Source organism: Leiobunum rupestre, chromosome 4, assembly GCF_980474605.1.
Source record: "Leiobunum rupestre chromosome 4, qqLeiRupe1.1.hap1, whole genome shotgun sequence".
Taxonomy (NCBI): domain Eukaryota; kingdom Metazoa; phylum Arthropoda; class Arachnida; order Opiliones; family Sclerosomatidae; genus Leiobunum; species Leiobunum rupestre.
This window is the reverse complement of record NC_143387.1, coordinates 56,640,076-56,665,743: the sequence shown is the minus strand read 5'-3', so window position 1 is coordinate 56,665,743 and position 25,668 is coordinate 56,640,076. Positions and strand designations below refer to the sequence as shown.

The 25,668-nt window shown below is 33.5% G+C and overlaps 1 protein-coding gene across 1 annotated transcript in view; it reads right to left on the bottom strand.

The window, feature by feature from the left end:
* Positions 1-25,668, bottom strand: part of LOC149948393 (1-phosphatidylinositol 4,5-bisphosphate phosphodiesterase epsilon-1-like) — a 53,710-nt gene that overhangs the window by 19,227 nt on the left and 8,815 nt on the right. The window contains exon 9 of the mRNA XM_090173392.1: positions 1,300-1,512. Coding sequence (XP_090029518.1) covers positions 1,300-1,512 — 213 coding nt within the window. The remainder of the gene's footprint in view (positions 1-1,299; positions 1,513-25,668) is intronic.

Here is a 25,668-nt window from a genome sequence, read left to right as displayed (position 1 = left end):
GTCGAGAAGGGGGTGGAAATTTAGTACAGTTGAAGGTAGGCCCAAGGGAGGGGGTCTGGACCCAGAAACCCCCCCTTGTCTACGCCACTGCCTACAAATCAAATCTGTTCGTGGCCCAGGGGGAAAACTACACCATGTTGCCCTGCGATAGACGCAACTTACAAGGAGACAACTCGAGGTGTTTCTCTCCGATTTCTTCCAAACTCGGTTGGTAAGTAGACCTTCGTTTAACTTGAAAATCCCTAAAAGGGTGTACAAGAATGGGCTTTCGTTTTGCCATGGCAACAGAAATGGTTTTTGACCACTTAAAACCTGATTTTCTCTTCGGAAATTAACGTGTTATAATTATCGACCCCCTCTTAAAATTCACATACTTCGACGAATTTCTGGCTATACGCCACTGAGGTGGCCGTGTTACAATGCGTAGGAGAGTGCCACGCGAGCCGACAGCTCCCTACAGTCACTATTACCGTTAACCTCTTCAAATATTTATTGAAAGGGGAAACCGTGTATTTACCCCTATTTAAACAAATTTACCACAATTTACCCAATTTACCACAATTTACCCAATTTACCACAATTTACCCAATTTACCACAATTTACACAATTTACCACAATTTACCCAATTTACATTCTGTTTCTAATTAATTAAACTTTAAATTTTGGGGAAATATTAAAATCTTCGATTTTCCCATGTTAATTTCCGAAGATAAAATCAGGTTTTAAGTTGTCAAAAACCTTTTCGGTTGCCATGGCAAAATGAAATCCCATTCTTGTCCACCCTTTTAGGGATTTTCAAGTAACACGAAGGTCAACTTAACACCCGAGTTTGAACGAAATCGGAGATAAATACCTCGGGTATAAAGTTATTCTTGGTCTACGCAGTGTAAGTTTAGGTTAGGTTGCGGTTATGTTATGGTTAAAATAATATTAGGTCGTTTGTCTTTTGCTTGATTAATTATTTTGAGGATTTTTGAGCCATGAAAATTTTGTACCAGCGTTTTAACGAATAAAAGCACACAGTTACTAGCTTTTGTGATAAAGCGGGAAACACGACGATTAAACAAAAGTGAATGGACAATACTACAGTAAATGGCAAAAGCACACTGAACCGCAGTCCACGCTAACTATTTCCCCAAGAAGGCTATACTGACTAATACAAATTGTTTTCTCGCGGTAGCTATTTTGAATAAATTGGGAATTGTTTTATGTTTGAAACTCAATATTGAAGCGATTTAGTCGATGGACTCGTGACAGTGGCAAATGTAAGATATAATTTGATATAAAACAGTGTATACCTTGTCATCTTCGGAGATGGGTTTGAGTTTGAGAGTGTCTGCCGGCGCTGGGGTCCTGGCGTCGTCGGCAGCCCCGACAGACTGGTGCTGCCTTCTGGCGGCCGTCGAAGAAGGCGAAGGCCAACTTTCTTCAATGCGCAACTGGATGCCAGCCAAGACTGACGCTTCCTCCTTCGAACAGGGCAGCTCTCCGCTCACTACAATCTGCTGCAACTGAAAAACACGCACGTTCACTCCTCGATTCATCAAATTTCAAAACAAGATGCTTTTACCATCTTTAGAAATTGCACTCTTAATCAAATAAAACGTCGTATAGGGTTAAGAATATTCACCAAAAGGGACAGATCACTCGCTTGATTATTAGGACAAGGCCTCGTATGATTCAAAACCATGATTAAATCTGATTAAATTTTGAATCGGGATTAAATTTTGAAACGGGATTAAATTTTGAATCGATATTAAATTTTGAATCGAGATTAAATTTTGAATCGAGATTAAATTTTGAATCTGGATTAAATTTAAAATCGGGATTAAATTTAAAATCGGGATTAAATTCAAAATCGGGATTAAATTTAAAATCGGGATTAAATTTTGAATCGGGATTAAATTTTGAATGGGGATTAAATTTTGAATCGGGATTAAATTTAAAATCGGGATTAAATTCAAAATCGGGATTAAATTTAAAATCGGGATTAAATTCAAAATCGGGATTAAATTTAAAATCGGGATTAAATTCAAAATCGGGATTAAATTCAAAGTCGAGATTAAATTTAAAATCGGGATTAAATTTGAAATCGGGATTAAACTTTAAATTTAACTTAAGACCACTATTTAAAAAAGTCTAGTGCGCCCTTAACATATCTCCCGCTCGCCTTAATTCGCCGCGAATTCCCGGGAGAGAAGCACGTCAACGCTTTGGATCACGTGATCTTGCGACGGAGGTGGAATTGTAAAATAAACATGCCAAAAAAACTAATTTATAAACCACCGATTCGTTATCTCACTTAATTGCTTTAAGTACACGTAATTGAACTACTTCCTTATAAGCTCGTTGCGAAAGGTCGAAGATTTGAGAATTTTGCGATAATATTTCGAATCTCAAAGCTATTTCAGAAATCAGAAACTGATTTTGAGATTTCAAAGTAGGATTTTTGTGTATACGTTTATGATTTTGTTTTCAACCGGTTTCAAGTTGATTTCGAGACGTTAGAACTTATTTTCACCCGGATTTCAAGATTTTCAAGTTTATTTACAGATTTGGGAACTGATTTTCGTCCGTATTTCAAGATTTTGGAACTGATTTTCGCCCGGATTTCGAGATTTTCTAGTTGATTTCGAGATTTTGGAACTGAATTTCGCCCGGATTTCGAGATTTTCAAGTTGATTTTGAGATTTTGGAACTGATTTCCCCCCGGATTTCGAGATTTTCTGGTTGATTTCGAGATTTTCTAGTTGATTTCGAGATTTCTAAAATCAGTTTTCTCTATAGTCCCTATTTAAAGGAAAATGCTACTGGAGAGATGTAAATCCATTCTTCTTATTGACTGTTTGAAGTAAATTCCACCGTGATTTCGCGGTACTACTTTATCTCGACTCTACTAGCCGACTTTCGGCTAAACGGGAAATAACACTCCGAGATAAAGTAGTGTCGCGAAATCGTGGTAGATTTTTCTTCAAATAGCCAATAAGTAATAAGTGGTTTTTTGTAATAAATCGTTAAGTATTAATTTCCCTTTCACAAAAAAATTGGAAATTGACGCCACATCTAGTGTAAATAAAAGTATTAATATAATAAAAAAATTATCACAAAAATTAATTAAAACCAAAGAGTCCAACTTCGTAAAAATTCCGTACACTCAACAGAAAAATTAATTTATAAATCTGAAAATTCACTTGAAAATCCAGAAATCTGGGTGAAAATCATTTACAATTTCCAAAATTTCTAAATCAGCCTCAAAAACCAGAAAACCACGCTAAAATTCCGCTCTGAAATCTCGAAATAAGTTTCAGATTTCCAAAAATCTCAAAATCAGCCTCAATAACCAGAAAACCACGCTAAAATTCCGCTCTGAAATCTCGAAATAAGTTTCTGATTTCCAAAAATCTCAAAATCAGCCTCAATAACCAGAAAACCACGCTAAAATTCCGCTCTGAAATCTCGAAATCAGTTTCTGATTTCCAAAAATCTCAAAATCAGCCTCAATAACCCGAAAACCACGCTAAAATTCCGCTCTGAAATCTCGAAATCAGTTTCTGATTTCCAAAAATCTCAAAATCAGCCTCAAAAACCAGAAAACCACTCTAAAATTTCGTTCTGAAATCTTAAAATCAGTTTCTGATTTCCGAAATCACTTCGAAATTAAAAATCCCGTGCGTCAAATTTGAAAATGTCTTAGAAGTTGAATATTTGTTTAGCAATTTGTGAAAAGGTATATTTCGCGTTTACTCTTAAAAGTTATAAGATGTAATTATCATTGAATACAAAGCAACATTGTGGTATCGTAAAGATATAGCAAGTAGGCTAGATTTAGGAAACTTTAAATAATTATATCAGCGTGGTACAGATAATAGATAATTGTGGGAAGAGGTCTCCTTCGGGATTATCATCACTAATCCTGATTAGCAGCAGGTACGCCGCGTCTCATTATACAACATGAAAATGGATCAATTGGAATCAATCGAACGTAAACATCACCAAATTGCAATCACGCGTCCAATTACCCTTCACTTTTTATTTATTTTCCGACAGATATTTATAAATAGCACATAACCCAGACAAAAATTAAAATTCCTTATAGGAAAAATAGGATTATATATTTTACGATTTATAGGATAATACTGGAGGAAACATTATACTATATAGGATAATGTAAGACTAAACCCTCTCAAATACTGGGTTGTGTAATTGATATTTCGATATTAAAAACTCAATAATGAAAGGTTCTATTGATTATTTGAGACAGAATCGGACAAAGGAGAGATACTAACTCAAACTCATAAAACATCATAGGATCATATTTTTACAATTTATAGAGTAGTATCACTCTGTAGTTTTGTGCTATGGCCGCCATTTTGAGGGCAGTTTTTTATCTATAGGAAAAAGCATGGGTGACGTCGACATACGTCACGCCGATATTACTCTATAGGATTATACTGAATGCCACACTTAATAATATAGAACTAAAATTTCGCAAATACTGGATTGTGTAATTGATATTTCGACATTAAAAACTCAATAATGATTCCAAAAAATTAAATAATTAAAATTTTTCAAAGGGTCTTTTGATTATTTGAAACATAATCGGACAAAGGACACATAAAATAATTATGACTTTTTACGACACTTCAAGATAATACGAGACAGTTTAAACAAAAAGAATTTGAATTACAGGACCACTGAACTGACTGACGTAGTTTTTATAACGCGATTTATCGGAAATTACGCGCGTGGTTATTGTCCGAAATATCCTTACCTCTTATGAAACCAAAGGCTATAAGACGTTTTCGCCCAAATTGAATTATCTCTCTCTCTCTACGGTCCTAGGCCTATTTTAAGAATATTTTTACCTTATTCGTAATGCGGTCGGGCTCAGCGCGTACGATCGTAAAACGCGATGGCTCTTTTCTGTTCGGCGAAAACGGATAAACGTTTACTTCGTTTTACGACTGTAGCTCTCATCCCCCGCTATTCGACTTCGGGGTTCACTTCGGGGTACCTTCGAAGGCTCGGGGTCAATCTCGGCGTTACAGCCCGCCTTCGACCACGCTGTCGTTTGACTCCCAACCCGTACTATACAGTAGATAAATCGAAAGAGAAGGAAGTTATAGTAATAGAAATATAATAGAATGAAGGGTTTTGGAGTTGATACGAAGATGGTCTCGCGAAATATCGCGGCAAATTGTTATTTTATAGTCTCAGACACGCCGACCATGTCGAGACCGGATGTATTAGGATATTGATGGGATATTTCATTTCATAGGGAATCTATTCGGGGAGCTCTCTTGTTAATTTTAAAATTAACTACGCTAATACGGAACATCCGGTTTCAAATATAGACTAAACCAGTTGGAATCCGTTTACTCTGTCGGTTCACTGGAAGTTGGCTGACTGCGTGGCACACGTGTTACGCAAAAAGGCCACTTCCAGTGAAAATACAAAGTAATCTAAACAATTGTGTAGTCGGTCTTTAAAAGCAGTTTCTGGCGGAAAATGAATATGGTGCGGAGATATTTCGCGTTTCTCACAGTCTACCAGTATACCCCTCCCTTATATTTCAATCAAATTTACCTAGTGTTGTTAAATTTCCAGAAAAATAAAATGCGGAAAAATTTTCAGAACATTTTCAGAATTGCAGTAAATTTTCCGCAAATCGGAAAATGAAAAAAAAAGAAACATAAATTACTTACTTTAATGTTTTTAACTTTTGATCGATATAAAATGTCTAATATCAGTAAACATACTACAAAACATTATTAGTATTACATTGTTAATCAGTTTAAACTAGTCTAGAGGTTTAGTTTTACTTTCAGATTCGAAAAATGAGGCGAAAATGCCGCTTTATTTAAATTTGCAAACAATATATTAGACTAATCGTGGAATTCAAACTTTTTTATTTTTTTTCGGAAAAATACGGAACATTTTCCGGAAAAAAGGCCTCGGTCATTTTCCGGAAAATTTTCCGACTTACAACACTAATCTGAACGCTTCTAATTATCATCTTTTATTTGAAACATTTTAAAATTAAAAATTTAAGGAGGTTTTATGTTTACAAGTGTTGAAACTACAATTAATAATCTAAACACCAAATTATTTAGCCGCTTTAAGTATCGAGCAAAGATAGTTAACATGTGACTTAAAACGCCTATACTAAATAAGTTTTATAAAATAATTAAGATAACAGATTTTAAGTTATTATCTACCAAATAATACAAAACCCATATCTTACGCCATTCTCTTTAAAAAAAATTATGTAAAAATTGTAAAAATGTCTGGTTTTGATTTGATTCGTCAAGATTCATCCTGCTCCCGCCTAAACATTTCTACCGACGCTTGCAGAAATAAACCGTTTGGTTAGATACTTCCTCCAAAGGGGCTTACCGAGGGGGTAGTCACTTTAGTAATCAGGTAATCACGGGGAATCGCTTAAGGAAATCTGTTTTTCGAAAATCAGTAATCAGGTGTACAAAGATTTTAATAGTGACTACCCCTCGGAGTTTATTATAAACGTCTGGTTACAGAAATTAACAAACATAGGTTAGACCACGTAAATAAATTCCACCCTGAAACACGTGATCTACTCAATTTATTCAATATCCCTAAGGAGAGTACCCGAGGTGTTTATTGCCAATTTTGTTCAAAGTCGGCCGTAATGTAGACCTATATGAGATATGAAATTTCCCAAAAGGAGACGATGCACTACCCATTCGATTTGCCATGGCAACCGAAAATGGTTTTGACCACTTAAAACAAAAATAAGCTTTTTTCCTTGTTTTACCCAAAAATTGTTATAATTTTACCCGAAAAATGTTCCAATTTACCCAAACTTGATGAAATTCACCTAAATTAATTACCCATTTCGTGATTTTCAAATTTTTAAAAACATTTCGAGAAAATCCCATGCCTTTTTAAATGTAGATTTTTTTGTTTTAAGTGGTCAAAAACATTTTCGGTTGCCATGGCAAATCGAATGGGTAGTGCAACGTCTCCTTTTGGGAAATTTCATATCTCGTATAGGTCTACATTACGCCCGACTTGGAACAAAATCAGCAATAAACACCACGGGTACCCTCCTGTAAGTACAAATAATTACGTTCAAAATTCTACTCAGGACTACCCTTGATCTTTTTACGAATTGAACTTGTAAAAGGTCTATTTTGTCCCGTATCAGGGTGTATACAACCCTCCACGTATTTTATTTCTGGAACTGATTTTGAAAGCATGCGCAAATATGGCATATCTTTGGAAACAGCAACAAGCTTTGGCCAATTTTGCACTGTTAATCAATATTTTATTTTATATATAGCCGTACGTTTCGGGGTTCTGACAATACAACGATCAATGGTAAAGAGTACCGGTATCATGAGAAACTACTACCGAGGAGGGAATCCAAAGTTCGAAGGGCGAGGCGGCTCTAGCAAATGCCTTTACCGTTTTGTACTTGGCTCTATTTCGCAAAAATCGGTGGACCGGCAAATGTTCCTAAACAAAGTTTCTGCCAATTCGACAATTTTTATACTTCGAATGCAACCGCGGCGGAAGAGAGAAACGAAAGCATTTTTACGCCCGGAGGGGGTCAGGGGTCGGGGGTGATACCGGCCACCCTCCTTCGCGGTCAAGAATAAACTTGACAGATAAATTATTTTTAGAAATTCCTCCTAGATTCGTCCAAGTATCTACATTCTTTAAAATAATTATAAGTATGTTTTACAGGGTTTTTCAAAAGGTTATGCAAAAATTGTAAGGAGTTGTAGGGGTTGAGTTGAGAAGTATGCCTGTTTTTTTTTTCATTTTCCTACGATGAGTGAAAAGAGCGCCAGAGAGCTTCAAAGTGTGGCCTACTAGCCCCTGGAAGTAGGCTGCAACAAGCGCAAAACCAAGCAGCGGGGAAACGCGAACATTAAGATTTGGGTTGGTGTGATAGGTAAAAAAGGACTTTATAAACAAATCAAGGTAACCAGCGTAAAAAAGTAAACTTAAACAATAAACAGTATTTAAAGTCGTGATCGACCGCGATTTCTCGCAAATTCATCGTACCCCTGAAATCGAATTTCCCTGCTGCTTGGTTTAGTGCTTGTTGCAGCCTATTTCCAGGGGCTAGTAGGCCACACTTTGAATCTCTCTGGCGCTCTTTTCACTCATCGTAGGAAAATGGGAAAAAACAAGCATACTTCTCAACTCACCCTCTACAACTCCGTAAAATGTTTGCAAAACCTTTTGAAACATCCTGTATATTGTACGAGGGATATGCTTTTCTGAAAATTGTATAATTATTTCATTTGTTGTTAAAGTGTTTGATTACCTATGCTAAACCCTGCCACGCACGAGAAAATAAGTCCATGTGGCACTGGTAGATGTAATAATGAATATGATGTAAAAATTAGAAAAAAATGGTCATCAATTAAATTAAAATTCAATTAAATTCAACAAATCGAGACAGCGTTATGACCATTTATCTAGTAGCGTAGTTTTTATAACTAGCGTAAATACTTCTTTGAATTGAAGTACGCCTAGGCCTTGTACAATTAAGACGAATTTGGCGAAATTAGTACGAGTATACAAAGACAGACATAATAATAAATAAAATAATAATAATCAGCTAGGCTAATACCCAAGGCACCACCTTAGGCCTAAGTCATCAAGCGACTTTTTTTCGCGGTACACCCGGGCACGCGAAGAAACAATTAATTGTATTTCGACCACACTAACACCCATAAATAACGCCTGTTTTAGTATTGTTCAAACGACTTTTTTAATTCTTCGTGTACCCTGGGTTAGCGAAAGGTGTTCATTTTGTTAAAATTCGATTGCAAACGTACTTGATCGAGTTAGCCGGCGAACTGAAAGCACTGTTAACCAATTTTAAAAAAATATTTCTCCTCGAACGTCAAGGTACTCCCGACGTTGTTTTTAAAACTTCTAGAGCGCTTTGCTTAACCTCTCTATTACACAGCGTAGGGATATTTAATTATTTTTAGATTATAATAGATTTAGTAAGTCCCAAAATAATATAGTTATCCCTCTTAAATATTTCTTCGGAAACCTAATTTGAAAAAGCCGCCCAGTATATAGAGATGGATGTCGAGGATAGAATATGCTTCTGATTTAAAGCTATACTCAGTTGCAGGTTAAGAAAGGCGAAATATCTAGTACATATGGCGGAAAGATACTAGCACTAATTTCAATTTCGCGTATTTTCTGATCAATTCCTAAAGGTTCCTACGCGTGTTATATTAATCCATTTTTAAAATTTCTATTGCTTAAATTTGAAAGTGATCAAGAAATATTTAATGTAGATCATTATTTTTAAGCTTTATTATAGCGCATTTTTAGTGTTTTGCTTCTAAACAATCATGTACAACAACGAGGTAATCTCGGCCATACCCGTTCTATACTTACCCTGAACTCGCCCAACGAAATTGTTTTAGCTATGCCTCACTTGTAGTACTAAAAATTAATTTTGACAACTTTTTTAAAATCTTAATTATGTTAATTAATTATCACTTTGAAATATAATGCAATAGACGGTATTTTCCAAAATTATTGAAAGCCAAATTCGAATATCCCGCCGCAGATTTACCGGAAATTCGTGCTAGGATTTTTCCACCAAATGTAATAGATATTTGGCCTTAATTAACCTGCAACTGAGTATAGTAAAAGTTTCATATTTACGCTGTGTATCATCTAATTCTCTTTTTTCCCGAAAATATTCCGTATTTGTTCGAAAAATAAAAAAAAGTTTTCATTCCACGATTAATATATTGTTTGCAAATTTAAATAAAGCGGCATTTTCACCTAATTTTTTCGAATCTGAAAGTAAAACTAAACCTCTAGACTAGTTTAAACTGATTAATAATGTAACACTATTAATGTTTTGTAGTATGTTTACTGATTTTAGACATTTTATATCGATTAAAAGTTAAAAAAATTAAAAACCCTTGAAAAGTAATTTATGTTTAAATTTTTTATTTTTCCGATTTGCGGAAAATTTCCAGGAAAAGTTTCTGGGAATTTTTCCGAAGAATTAACAACACTAAAATACTCCCTTTAAAATAATTCAAAAGAATGCTTTTATTTACATTTAAAAAAGAATGAATCTGTGGGCGTGTATTTCAATCGCGTCGGAAGGCCACTGTTAGAAGGAACCAATGAGAAACCAGGGCTTATTTGATTGTCTCTAAAGAGGACGAGCATACTGGTAGGGTGGCGGAGTGGTTAGCACTTTCGCCTCGCAGCAAGAGGAGCCGGGTTCGATCCCAGTTTGTGGCACTGGGTGAAAACTCGGAACAACTCCTTCCGCGTTGAGTTTGCAAATTCTCTCCTCACGGGTTTAAGGGGTTTTCCCCCGAGTTCTTCGGTTTCCCCTTCCATAAAAACTTGTTGCAAGGTTAACGGTAATAGTTAGTGTAAGGAGCTGTTGGCTCGATCGTGTGGCATGTAGGGCTTGCCACCACCCTCCTACGCATTGTAACCCGGCCACCTGAGTTAAAAGGCTTTAAAAGTCGCTCGATGACTTAGGCCTAGGGTGGTGCCTTGGGTATTAACCTAACTGATTATTATTAAACGTTAAAATCGGCTCAAAAAATAAATACGATCTTACAGCAAAACCCAATAAAAAACCGTTTCATAAAAGCACATTCGCCAATAAAACCCGAAATATGTGAACATTGAAACTCACGAGTGGTACCAGACGGAGATACGCGGAAACATAGCGCAAACACCGCGATGAACAAAGTAAATCACAAACGATAACACGTCGACAACCAACAAGATTTCAATATCCAATCCTGGAGCGCAGACCACTCTCCCTAAGAGTCGCGGTCCCGTTTGAAGATTTCGAGGGAGTTTCACCTCGCGCGCTAATCGCTAATGAACGGGGCTAGATATTTCAATGAGCCGCTTTCTTTCCCGGCCAATGGCAAGACCGCGCTTCTGTCAACAACAAAAAAAACGCGCTAGCCCCGAAATCTCGGCGTTGCGGGAAGAAGGCTTTCCGCGCGAGTAATCCAGCTGCCCCTGCGTGTGTCGGACCCCGTAATTATCAGACCCGGAGTGTCGATTATACCGGCTTTTTTGCCTTCATTTATCCGCAGAAATAATTACACACTTCTGTGAATATTTTACAACATTTTTAACACAAAAAAATTACCTTTTCCGATTGTTTCGCGGGTCGCAACAAGTTGTCGGAGGTTCATTAGGGCAGAGATTTCATTGGGGTTTTTTTTCGGTACGGCATTTTGGGAAATACTCGATTATATACATGACTTATATCCATTTTATTTAAATAGCGATTTAAATTAAGTGATTTCTCAGTTTGATTCAAATCAATAATGATTTAAATAAAGTGATTTATCAGTTTGATTCAAATCAATAATGATTTCCCCCAATAAAGCTTAGTTTTCTCCCCCACTTCTTGTACTCTTTACTTGTTCGCGTTTTTACTCCATGATTTAAATTAAGTGATTTATTAATTTGACTTAAAGCAAGTCAATTTTACTTAAAGCAAGTGGTTTATCAATTTTACTTAAAGCAAGTGGTTTATCAATTTTACTTAAAGCAAGTGGTTTATCAATTTGACTTAAAGCAAGTGGTTTATCAATTTGATTTAAAGCAAGTGGTTTATCCATTTGACTTAAAGCAAGTGGTTTATCCATTTGATTTAAAGCAAGTGGTTTATCCATTTGACTTAAAGCAAGTGGTTTATCAATTTGATTTAAAGCAAGTGGTTTATCAATTTGATTTAAAGCAAGTGGTTTATCAATTTGACTTAAAGCAAGTGGTTTATCAATTTGATTTAAAGCAAGTGGTTTATCCATTTGACTTAAAGCAAGTGGTTTATCAATTTGATTTAAAGCAAGTGGTTTATCAATTTGATTTAAAGCAAGTGGTTTATCAATTTGACTTAAAGCAAGTGGTTTATCAATTTGATTTAAAGCAAGTGGTTTATCCATTTGACTTAAAGCAAGTGGTTTATCAATTTTACTTAAAGCAAGTGGTTTATCAATTTGACTTAAAGCAAGTGGTTTATCAATTTGATTTAAAGCAAGTGGTTTATCCATTTGACTTAAAGCAAGTGGTTTATCAATTTGATTTAAAGCAAGTGGTTTATCCATTTGACTTAAAGCAAGTGGTTTATCAATTTGATTTAAAGCAAGTGGTTTATCAATTTGATTTAAAGCAAGTGGTTTATCCATTTGACTTAAAGCAAGTGGTTTATCAATTTTACTTAAAGCAAGTGGTTTATCAATTTTACTTAAAGCAAGTGGTTTATCAATTTGATTTAAAGCAAGTGGTTTATCCATTTGACTTAAAACAAGTGGTTTAGCCATTTAACTTAAAGCAAGTGATTTATCAATTTGATTTAAATTAAGTTATTTAAAAAATCAATTATTGCACTTCAATGTTTAATTTCAATCACCTAATGTACTTCAATGTTTGATTTAAATCACCTAAAGTAGTTCAATGTTTGATTTAAATCACCCAAAGTAGTTCAATGTTTGATTTAAATCACCTAAAGTAGTTCAATGTTTGATTTAAATCACCTATTGTACTTCAATGTTTGATTTAAATCACCTAAAGTAGTTCAATGTTTGATTTAAATCACCTATTGTACTTCAATGTTTGATTTAAATCACCTAATGTAGTCCAATGTTTGATTTAAGTCGCCTATATCGTATTTATATATTAATGTATTTATGAAAATCTACGAAACTAGGTTCTCTAGCAATGTAAATTCAAAACAAACTAAATTAAATATAATTTAGAAATAGTAATTACATTTAATTATTGATAATTTAAATTTTATTTTACATTTTAGTTTACTCAAATTATTATTCAATATGTCAAGAAAAAAAGACAAGCAGTAAGAAAATCTATAAAATAAAAAATCAATTAAAAATATTAAATAGTAACTAAAATTAATTAAGATTTAATATAATTTTAGATTATATTCCCGATATAAGCCAAATATTCAAAATTTAGACTGGAGTAAAGCATTTAATTGGTGGTTATATCCTCTTTAGTTTCTTATAATACATTTAAATCACGCCTTTGACTGCATTAAATTAACAAAACTTCAGCCGTTTGGTAGCGCTGCCTGCCTATACCTTTGGAAGGAATAAAGATCACCTACCGCAAAAAACTCACTTAACTGCTGGATTAACGTTTGATTTAAATTAAATTATTTAACTTCTCGCTTTGGCCGCTACAGTTTCTTTGTAAACTGAAAAGGCTAATTGGTCTGCTTTAGCTCTAGAAATGATTCTTTACATACAGATAAAAGCTGGTATATCTCATCATTCAAAAACTTTTTTCAAACAGAATTTCGATTTATATTGGCTTAATGGGCTTTAAGAAGGTAATTTACAATGTTTGCCCTTTTCAATTTGCCTGTAGCGGAAAAAGGCCCTTAAGTTCTCAAAACAAACCACTAGTTGGATTAATAAATAATGAAATAGTTGCGTGTGATAATTAGGGACCGTAATATTAAATATTTAAGATAACGCGGAATTATAAAATATTACAGCGAGCAATATAAACCACTCGATTTAGTTACTTAATTTCATTCAAAAATAAATACATTTTGTTGACTTGACTTTTCTATAATAGAAAAAACAATTAATTTAATTTTAATCAGATTTTGGATGTATTTATTTCAATTGATATTTAAACATTTTACGCTTCGTTTTCTTTACAAATATATTGATAATTTGAAAACCAAAAGTTATATTAATTCGATTTAAATTTAATTGGCAAATGTAATTGTTACTTAATAAAAGTATAATAGGTTATTTAAATCGAAGAATTTAAATCTGGCAACTCAGTTTATTTATTAATAAATAAATTCGTGAAATTGTTTAATATAAATTTAGTTAGCCTTTTTATATGGAAAATAAGAGATAACTTGTAAACTGTTAATATGCAGTTAATATACTAAATCCTTAATTTTAATAAAATGATATTTTTAAAAAAATATTTATTTAAATTAAATAACTTTTATTTAAATATATTGATTTAAATAACTATATTTTTTTTAAATATTTTGATTTAAATAACTATATATTTTTTTAAATATATTGATTTAAATAACTATATATATTTTTAAATATATTGATTTAAATAACTATATTTTTAAAAAAATATATTGATTTAAATAACTATATATTTTTAAAATATATTGATTTAAATAACTATATATTTTTTTAAATATATGGATTTAAATCACAACATTATTTCAATGTAGGAATAAAAAATACCTTGAGCAATTAAAATACAAAAAAATCTGACCATACTAAAATATTGAACAGTAATTAAATTTAATACAGATTTCTTTTAATTTTTAGTTATATAACCGACATAGGCAAAGTATCTATCAATTAATTGTTTAAAAATCCAAAAAAATCCTATTAAATCGAAAATTTGGTTGATCCATTTTTAAAATGTCTATTGCTTAAGAAATATTTAATGTAGATTAGTATTTTTAAGCTTCATTATAGCGTATTTTTAGTATTATTATCCCAAACAATCATCAAATCGCACGTGTATGTACGTCAACGTGGTAATCTCGGCAATACCCGTTCTATACTTACACTGGACTCATCAAACGAAATGATTTTAGGTATGCCTAACTTACAGTACTAAAAATTAATTTTGACCACTGTTTCTAAATCTTATCTATGTTAGTTAATTATCACTTTGAAATATAATGCAATAAACGGTATTTTCCAAAATTATAGAAAGTCAAATTCGAATATCCCGCCGCAGATTTACCGGAAATTCGTGCTAGGATCTTTCCACCAATGTAATAGATATTTGGGCTATCTTAACCCGCAACTGAGTATAGTAAAAGTTCCATATTTACGCCGTGGATCATATAATTCAATATTCTTCAACTATAAAAAAACTAAAAAAAAAAGTGTCAACCCTGTTGGACCGACATCAACCGTAATTCAAAGGAGCAGCCGTCAAATGACGAAACAAAATGAAAAAAGTCAAAAGGAAATTTATGACTTATTAATGAAGAGATTTTGAAAAGAAATAAATGAAAAGGCTATTTGGAAAGAAATTGAATAATGTACCGGGAGGGGGCGCAGGGGGGTGGTAGCGGCGAGAGATATATGGCAATTTGGACGCGAAGTGGTTAGCGAAAGGTGTTGGGAGGCAAATACTGTCCGGGGAAAATGAAAGGCGGCGCTAATTACTCCTGCAGAATGGGGTTGATAACACCAGTTTGCACGCGGGGTGAGAGCCGAATAGCGGAGAAAGGGCCCTAGGATCTCCCGGGGGCACTTCTTACAAGCGTGTTACGTAACAAACCCGGCGAGTATAAGCTGGGAAATTATCACGAAATAATTCCTACGAAGACATTTCTACCCTCCCCGCGAAATGGGGACGATCGATAAAGGCTCAAAATACGTTTTCCATTTTTCACATTTATTTCGCTGATTTTTTGCCACATTTCAATTGTTTCGCAATTTACAGTTTTATTTATATATATATATATATATATATATATATATATATATATATATATATATATATATATATATATATATATATATATATATATATATATATATATATATATATATATATATAAATAAAACTGTAAATTGCGAAACAATTGAAATGTGGCAAAAAATCAGCGAAATAAATTGTATTTAAATTTTGAAGTTTCGTTTTTGTATTGACTTCTGGAAATATTTGTATTTAAAGTTTTAGCGGAAATCCAGTATATTCAACGATTTATGCCATTTTTAAGATTACTTTTTCTGCAGTTTGGATTTCGGTAGAATACTTAATTTTTTTGGAGATAAAATTATGAATGGTATACTCAAATTTGTCAGAGCATTTTTTTTGGATTAATCATTTAGTTTTTGTTTTTATGAATCTTGACGAATCAAATCAAAACCAGACATTTTTACAATTTTTACATAATTTTTTTTAAAGAGAATGGCGTAAGATATGGGTTTTGTATTATTTGGTAGATAATAACTTAAAATCTGTTATCTTAATTATTTTATAAAACTTATTTAGTATAGGCGTTTTAAGTCACATGTTAACTATCTTTGCTCGATACTTAAAGCGGCTAAATAATTTGGTGTTTAGATTATTAATTGTAGTTTCAACACTTGTAAACATAAAACCTCCTTAAATTTTTAATTTTAAAATGTTTCAAATAAAAGATGATAATTAGAAGCGTTCAGATTAGTGTTGTAAGTCGGAAAATTTTCCGGAAAATGACCGAGGACTCTTTTCCGGAAAATTTTCCGTATTTTTCCGAAAAAAATAAAAAAAAGTTTTCATTCCAAGATTAGTCTAATATATTGTTTGAAAATTTAAATAAAGCGGCATTTTCGCCTCATTTTTTCGAATCTGAAAGTGAAACTAAACCTCTAGACTAATTTAAACTGATTAACAATGTAACACTATTAATGTTTTGTAGTATGTTTACTGATATTAGACATTTTAGATCCATAAAAAGTTAAAAACATTAAAAACCCTTAAAAAGTAATATATGTTTGAATTTTTAATTTTTCCGATTTGCGGAAAATTTTCCACAATTCGGAAAATTTTCCGGAAAATGTTCTGGAAATTTTTCCGCATTTTATTTTTCCGGAAAATTAACAACCCTAACTGGCAAACTGAAACATTTTCCATAGACCTTTCAGCAAAGTAGCGAGCAAAATTTACCTAAAACTGCCCCCGGAGCCATCCATAGTCGCAACTATTAGCTGATATTTGTCGTCCCTAATGAACGGCTCGTTTGGGTATAATATATAATTATTCGTAATTATTAATTTTAATAATCCTCCATCCACGGCCAAAGATATTTCTCAATATTATCTAAGGAATTTCAGCACCTCCGCCATTTAGGCGCAGTCCCTGATGCAAAGGTTTCAAGTTTGTAACGTTCAATACTTTGGCGTATCACATCTCGATTCTTTCCCCCTTTTTCTTACGGCGTATAAAAATTAATTAAACCGAAAAATATATTTAAAAGTTCATTAAATAAAAGTCGCGGAGTGACATGGAAAAAATCTCCCCGAACAATAATTGTTCGTAAAAATATACCGCGCTACGTAAAAATGTACATGAGCCCACACACGTTGAGCCGCCGTCTCAACACTTATTTATTTTATTTATTTATAATTCTAATAACAAAAGCCTCAACAATAGAAATATATAATTGGCGACATTTAATTATTTTTCGTTAAATTAGAGGGTAAATTTTTGAATTTCGTATACAACGAAACCCTTGCCCTAAATTTCATTTTTTTGAAAGGCGTTAAAACCAATACATAATAATGTATAGGCGGGCTAGGCGTGTCGATCATATCATTTTATCATTTCGAGCGCGAAGCATACCGGTTATGTTAAAACCATTTTTAAACAAATTCTCGGTTGGGAAAATAGTAAATATGGCACTAGCTGGAATATCTCCCCAATCTCGTCTTATTATTCAATCTAGTTCGTGTCGGACAATCGATCATTTATGCAAATTTCTCTCGGCGAAATTTTGTGCCCAAGGAAGTTCGCGGGACTAATTGGCCGAATTTTTAAATTAAATTTAGACGATTTTATAGCTTTTAAATTTACGTGTACCCTTTGAGGATAAAACGTTTAATTATATATAATTTTTGTACGATTTAAATTTGATTGAAAGGTGCAAAGTGCACACGTGTATAATTAAAATTTAACTGTTTTTTCGCTGTCGGGGCAATAACAAAACGCTATTAAATTTTATTATTAATATATTTAAAAATTAAATTAAAATTAACACGTCTCCCGGTTAGGACATTTTATTTCGTAGGTAGATTAAGAGATAATTAAAAATATAATTCTTACAAGCATTATTATCGATAGAGAATTATATTTCACTTCATAATAATTTCAATACAACGCCAAAGAGGAAAATTTTAAGAGCCTAGCTTCATTTAATTTCCCTAAGACTCACTCGAAATCTATGTAACTGTATAGCACCGTGTGTATCCAAATTAAATATTTATGTATTAAAATCACAATAAAATATTTAGGTATTAAAATAAAAATAAAATATTTAGGTATTAAAATCAAAATAAAATATTAAGGCATTAAAATAAAAATAAAATATTTAGGTATTAAAATCAAAATAAAATATTTAGGTATTAAAATACAATATTTAGGTATTAAAATCAAAATATTTAGGTATTAAAATCAAAATATTTAGGTATTAAAATCAAAATATTTAGGTATTAAAATCAAAATAAAATATTTATTTATTAAAATAAAATATTTAGGCATTAAAATCAAAATAAAATATTTATTTATTAAAATCAAAATAAAATATTTATTTATTAAAATAAAATATTTAGGTATTAAAATAAAAATAAAAATATTTAGATTGTATAATCGTGTAAGTTGAAATGTTTTGTTACCGTAGTTTAAATAATAAATTAATAAAATGATTAAAACATGACTGATACTTCATGGTATTTTTTATTAAAAACAGTTAAATTTTATTTACATGTTTCAACGGAGCTTTCGGGTTGGAGACCCCTCGAATCATTTTATTAATTTAAAATATTTAGGTATTAAAATCAAAATAAAATATTTAGGTAGTAAATATTTAAATACATATTAAGCAAACTGCTCACTTCGTAAACCGAAATACCGTCATTTAAAATTAATTTCGACAACAAACATTTAGTGAAACACAAATTTTGAAGTCAGCTTAAAATCTCAGGAAAATCGCCACTCTATGATCAGCAAAGAACGTCGGAAAAAAAAACTTACAAATTTCGGTGCGCGGAGCAGTCTTTAAATTTCGTAAGCCGGAATAACGCGCATTTTCAAAACGTGGTGTAAAAAAGGCGTCGTTGAAATAAAGGCTTTTAAGCAGACGACGACGGCGACCGGATAGAGAGCCAATCAAAAGGGGGTCTCCATGACAACCAATATTGGGAGATACCATTATTAACCTATAGATAAAACGGCGGGAAAGAGAGGGAGAAAACCTCAAGACTGCCGTGCAAAGCGCAAAAGCATTAACGACCAAATTTTCGATTTACAGATTTTGGTTTTATTTCTCCTTATTTTATACGTTAAATTCAATTTTGAACTAATTTTTGAATAAAAAAATTTTGTTCTTAGAGAAATGACTTGTTGCAAAACGCATTATTTTAGGTTTTTGCATTATTTTCAAACCAAAAACGCATTAATGTGTTTATTTTCTTTAAAAGTCAAATCAAAACGCCTTTTTTTCGCGTTTTAAGACATGGTTTGAATGATATTTCTGAAATATCGTTTGGCCTGTAAATTGTTTAGTACCAGAATATAATTTAAGTTGAAAAATCCAAGTCTCCTATATAAACTTGAAAGAAGTAAGTTGGGGTATCTTAAGGCAAAGAAAGTTTGAATTTCGCGGGTTTTCTCCATATTTTGGTTTTGGTCGTTAATGCTTATGTGCTTTGCACGGCAGGGCTGTTCTCGAATAATCACGCTAGAGTGTTTACCATAGCCAAACAACTTTGTCTAATACTTCGCGAGAATTCGTCTAATAATAGAACTAATACTACAAAAGTAACCGTCGTTACTACAACATTTACCGTCCGTTCCGTAGTTGTTACGGTCTTTTTCGCTGCAGGTAGTAGCGACCAAATAAATATTGACGAAACTTTCATTGAAAAGCGCTTTCAGCGACGAACGGGGGGAGGGGGGGGGGCTATTTTTACTCATCGATTGATCAAAACGATATTGAAACCCCGACCGAAAGTGGATGTCCCGCCAATCACTCCGTCGCCGACACAATTCCGTTTCACTTTTCTTATAAATATATTTCGTTCTTCTTTGGGGAATAAAATACATTATTATTGCTAATAGGAAATTTCAGCATCAATTATTATTATTTAGCTCTAATATTTTTAAAGATGGATAAAATGAATCGTGTAATTTAATATTTAATTATAGCCAATTAACTATGAAGTTAAAAATTAAAAAAATTATTTTAAGCACTAGAGGAAAATTTATTTGGAAAAAATTCCTATAAATTCAGAGAAGTTTGACATGAATTAGAAAGTCAAATTTTTCAATCGCTCTCACCAGGAATCCATAACGCTACTTGGAATGAGTATCTCCCCATATCCCCTGTGGTATTTTGTGGCGGAACATTGTGGGAGGGGCTAAAACGCTTATACCGCCTTAAATGACGTCAAATTCAGTGACAAACAAAGGCTTATAAGCTCCGCCTACTATGTTACGCCACAACGGCGGGGAATCGAAGCCGTTATTCATTCCAAGTAGCGTTATGGATTCCTGCTCTCACAAGGAGACTACCCGAGGTGTTACACACCGATTTTGTTCAAACTCGGGGCATTGGTAGACCTTCATGTAACTTGAAAAATCCTAAAGGGATTTTATTCAATGGGCAACGGTTTTGCCATGGCAACGAAAAATGTTTTTGACAACATAATATGGAAATTTTCCCATTGAAAATAACATGGGATTTTGACCGATTCCTAGGGTCCCGGCACTTTCTTATTAAAGAGAGAGTGCCTTGTATGGTCAGAAGTAATAAATAAGTGTGGCACTTTCTTATCGAAACCGTGTATGGTCAGAAGTAATAAATAAGGGTGGCACTTTCTTATCGAAACCGTGTATGGTCAGAAGTAATAAATTAGGGTGGCACTTTCTTATCGAAACCGTGTATGGTCAGAAGTAATAAATAAGTGTGGCACTTTCTTATTAAAGAGAGTGTGACCGAAAAAAAGTTGGTCTCCCCCCCTGTGAAACATTTTACAAAATTGAAAAAAAAAATACCAAAATTATAAAAAAAATTGATAAAAATTGACGAAAAAAATCAAAATTGGTCACATTTTTATCAAATTTTAAATTTTTTTCACAGGGAAATCGGTCAAAATCCCATGTTATTTTATGTTGTCAAAAACATTTTTCGTTGCCCATTGAATAAAATCCCTTTAGGATTTTTCAAGTGACATGAAGGTCTACCAATCCCCCGAGTTTGAACAAAATCGGTGTGTAACACCTCGGGTAGTCTCCTTGTCAGTACTCTTCCCCCTTATAGTTTCGATTTGTGTCAATTGGTGAAGTAAGCGTGGCGCCATCTCTAGATTGATTACCCGACGAAATTCTACCAACTGTCGTCTGCTCAGTAGTTGTTCAGCGGTAGTGCATTCGCTATAAGTAGTATATGTTTTACTAAACTAATGTGGGATTATTCTATCATCTTATTTCAACTAAATTAGGTCTAAACCAAATTAGTCGGGCTATGATCATGTTAAAAAAAGCAAAACCCTTCCCGTTGAAAAAAAACATTCCCATCCGATTTCCGTTCAAATATTTGTTTTCCAACCATTCCCATCCGATTTCCCTTCAAATATTTGTTTTCCAACCATTCCCATCCGATTTCCCTTCAAATATTTGTTTTCCAACCATTCCCATCCGATTTCCCTTCAAATATTTGTTTTCCAACTATTCCCATTCGATTTCCGTTCAAATATTTGTTTTCCAACCATTCCCATCTCATTTCTGTTGAAATATTTGTTTTCCAACCATTCCCACTCGCATTCCCATCTCATTTCTGTTGAAATATTTATTTTCCAACCATTCCCATCTCATTTCTGTTTAAATATTTGTTTTGCAACCATTCCCATTTCATTTCTGTTCAAATATTTATATTCCAACCATTCCCATCTCATTTCTGTTTAAATATTTGTTTTCCAACCATTCCCATCTCATTTCTGTTTAAATATTTGTTTTCCAACCATTCCCATCTCATTTCTGTTTAAATATTTGTTTTCAAACCATTCCCATCTCATTTCTGTTCAAATATTTGTTTTCCAACCATTCCCATCTCATTTCTGTTTAAATATTTGTTTTGAAACCATTCCCATTCGATTTCCGTTCAAATATTTGTTTTCCAACCATTCCCATCTCATTTCTGTTGAAATATTGGTTTTGCAACCATGCCCATTCGATTTCCGTTCAAATATTTGTTTTCCAACCATTCCCATTCCATTTGATATAGTTGTATTATTCCCATTCCATTTGATATAGTTGTATTATACCCATTCCATTTGATATAGTTGTATTATTCCCATTCCATTTGATATAGCTGTATTATTCCCATTCCATTTGATATAGTTGTATTATTCCCATTCCATTTGATATAGTTGTATTATCCCCATTCCATTTGATATAGTTGTATTATTCACATTCCATTTGATATAATTGTATTATTCCCATTCCATTTGATATAGTTTTAACATTCCATACCATTACCAAAATTTCCATTCCCAAATCAAAGTATTGTGCGACTGTAATGAAAATCCACTCGTGACAATTAACAAGCTCAAAAATTACCTTTTCAATCCATTCCCTAACCGATAATATTATTTAATTTCCAACCATTCCCGCGGTTACCGGCATTAAAGATTAAACCCGTTTCCACGCAAGTCTGTAAATCGCACGTCATTGCTCCCGCCTTTACTAACAATATCAGGTAACCCGAGATAAAAGCTTGGAAAAATAAATTACAGAACCAGAATCTAAAACTACGTGCTTGGTTTTTTTTAGCAGCGCCACGGTGGTCGACATTGGAAATATTTCTACCCAAATATTAAACATTTCTTTAGCTCGTCATCTTACGTTTTTACGCGGGTGCTTTGAGTTTGAGTGGAAACGTTTCTCGTTTATCTCGGTGGGGAGCGCTGGTGGGCGATGCAATTCGAAGAATCGGGTTATTTTCGTTTATGATTCTGGTCCAGTTTATTATTTGTCCAAAATAAAACCAGTGACCGCCGTACGAGTTTATCAAGAACAAGGTCGTTTAAGCGGCAAGAAAGAACTCAATAACTGACCACGGCCAACTTTGATCTCTCGCGTTGAAGTTTCTACGTTAAACTATGAGCAAAAGATATCTGTATGGTTTGAGCGCCCCTAGCGGAATATTATTTTTAGCCTAGCTGATTTGAAGCCAATATAAAATCGAGCGTGGCGCTGAACACCTACAGTTTATAGTGAAAAATCCTTGTTCACGGAATTTCGGCGAATGGGTTGGCCGCTATAGCGCGAGAGATCAAAGTTGGCCGTGAACTGACTGACTACCTTTCAAACTTGGCGAAACAAACGTTGAAAAAAAGTTAGGGTCTAAGAAATTATAGTACTCGTGGAAAAATTAATATACGGTCAAATAAAAAAAATAGAGCACCCCAGCTAGAACCAAATTTCTAATAACACTTTTTTTGTTATTCAATGTTTACGTTGCTTGTTTTGACAAGCGAGTCGATTGAAGGTAAAACATTGGCATTTCAGGGGGGGGGGGGGGGGGGCGCTACCAAAAAAAAGGGTGCCTCGGTCATGCAGGGGTATTACGCTCAAACGCTAACCAATATTCGGAGGGGGGAGGGGGGATGCGAAACACATGTTCGACTTTTGTGGTGTGTTTATCGAAACTGAAAGCGTCGCCTAAAATAAAACGCGGTGTCGCGGTTCGGCGCTCGGGTTTTATCTTTAAAGTCTACAAAAGCTTTTTCAAAGTAAATATTAATTACACGCGTTCGTGAGATTAAAAGAGGCCGTAGTACTCGATACTCCGGAGAACTTATCAAAAGCAACTGCCGGGTTTATTAACAGGGGGCGTATATATTACCCAAAAAGCACCACACAGCGTTCGCGGACGGAAACTCCAATTTCAGGCAAGGGTATTTAGGAAGAACTTTCCCGACGAAGAATAATGTGAAATTGATTGTATTTTTAATAACACTTTCGTTTTAGCCATATATTCGTATGTCGAGTATTAAAAAGGTTTTGTTGACTTTTCAACAACTTTAGTTTTAGATATTGTACGTTAATTTACGTTTACTTTCGTACCGCGGTCACTGAGTTTTAGATTTAGAAAAGCCTTAAATTTAGCGAAATGATTACCTACCCCAGTACAAAGAGCGTGATGTTAGTCGTTGAATTTCTCGATCGCCAAGTTCCAGTTATTTGACGAACAGCCCGATAAAGGTTTAAGGCGTAAAACGTAATTGAAAAAAATGTGTTTTTACGAAGCAGACGAATTTGGTTGATACGCGCCAAATATCGAACATTGACTGTTTTTGCTTTTACATTTTGGCCTAATTATATCGAAGGATGTTCGACGCTGTAGCGATGGCTATATTTTTAAAATCACACAATTACCACAAAAATACCGCAAATCGTGCTTATTTTATTATAGGTGCGTTCAGTGAAGAAAACGTTTTTGGATATTTTGCCAATTTCGTGAAATTTCGTAGCCTACCTGTGGCTACCTCGTTTGTGCAAAGACTTAACTAAAATTGCCACGTATACGATAAATTTATATAAATTATTTAAAATTTTAATTATATTTTGTTTTTGCGTAATTATTTTTAATTTTTATATATAAAACAATAAAATTAACAATCAATCGATAGTTTTCAGAAGGCATTACAATTAATTTCTTTGGCTTTTTGAAATGGTTCAGTTTTTGTGAATTATATTTTTTTTCGAGCTAACAAACGTTGATTGAGTCCGAGGCATCGGACATTCGCAAATTTTCAATCCTAAAACGATTTAGAAAATCCGAAACAGATTTTAAGAAATTAGAGTTTTATTTTACTGTTGTTTCCTTTTTTCTACGCTAATTACGATAATTTGGAGCCAATTTTGGGCCCCGGTATCTGTATTATCTAGTTGATTTTAGGCATTTATAGCATTATTTTTTCTGTAGATTGTACGAAATTTAGCCCGAATTCCCGATCACTAGATTTTTCTTTTATATTATTAATTAATTAATAGGTTGTTAAGTATGGTCCACAAGATGGTACCATAAGAAACCACCCTTTGACAGTGACATTCGAATGTAATTTCTGTCCCTTTTAATCCGTCAAACAGGTTTAGGGAAAAACAGTATCACCATTAATCTAGGGCGTTATTTGCTAAATTTCACTTAAAATAAGGGAGAGCTCGACCGTTAGCTTTTTTTAGTTTAAAAGTCCACAGAATCGTTTGAAAAATTGGAGACGAATTTCTTACACGTGACTCAGGCAAAACAACGGTTAAGCCTCACCCTCAAAATTCAAAAGGTTAAAGGGATTATTTGAAGAAAAATATTTCATTGAAATGAAAAGTGAAAATATGTCAAATAACATAATTTAAAACTAGTAAAAGGGTGAAATAAACAACGCGAACGTGAAAAAGGGAAATCGTTTTTGCTTAAGGGGAGTTTGAACTTCCATGTTTCATTTAGTTTATAACTTCATACTCCCTTTAATTAAATTTTAAAAGCTAGCCTTTAAACACGCTAACGAAGGGTTGTGTACGAATTTCATTGGACGAGCCTTAACGCTGAACGTTTACGGGCGGGGGGGAAGACAATTTCCGAATTTTCCCCTTCCGACGGCAGCAGGCGCTAAAGCGTCTAGCCAATGAAAAACGTACACAAGAAAATCCTAGCTGGAACTGTCTTTCAATAAGGATTCGCGGAAAACTATCCGGTATCTCTACGCGCAAATATCGAAGGAAAAAACTTTTTTTTAAATAGTTTTTAGGACCAAAATAAGGTTTAATACGGTAGAAAATAGTTGACAAATCAAGAAGGCTTGAAAAATATTTTTAGCTTCGTTCTTCAAGGACGATTCGGGAGAATCAAC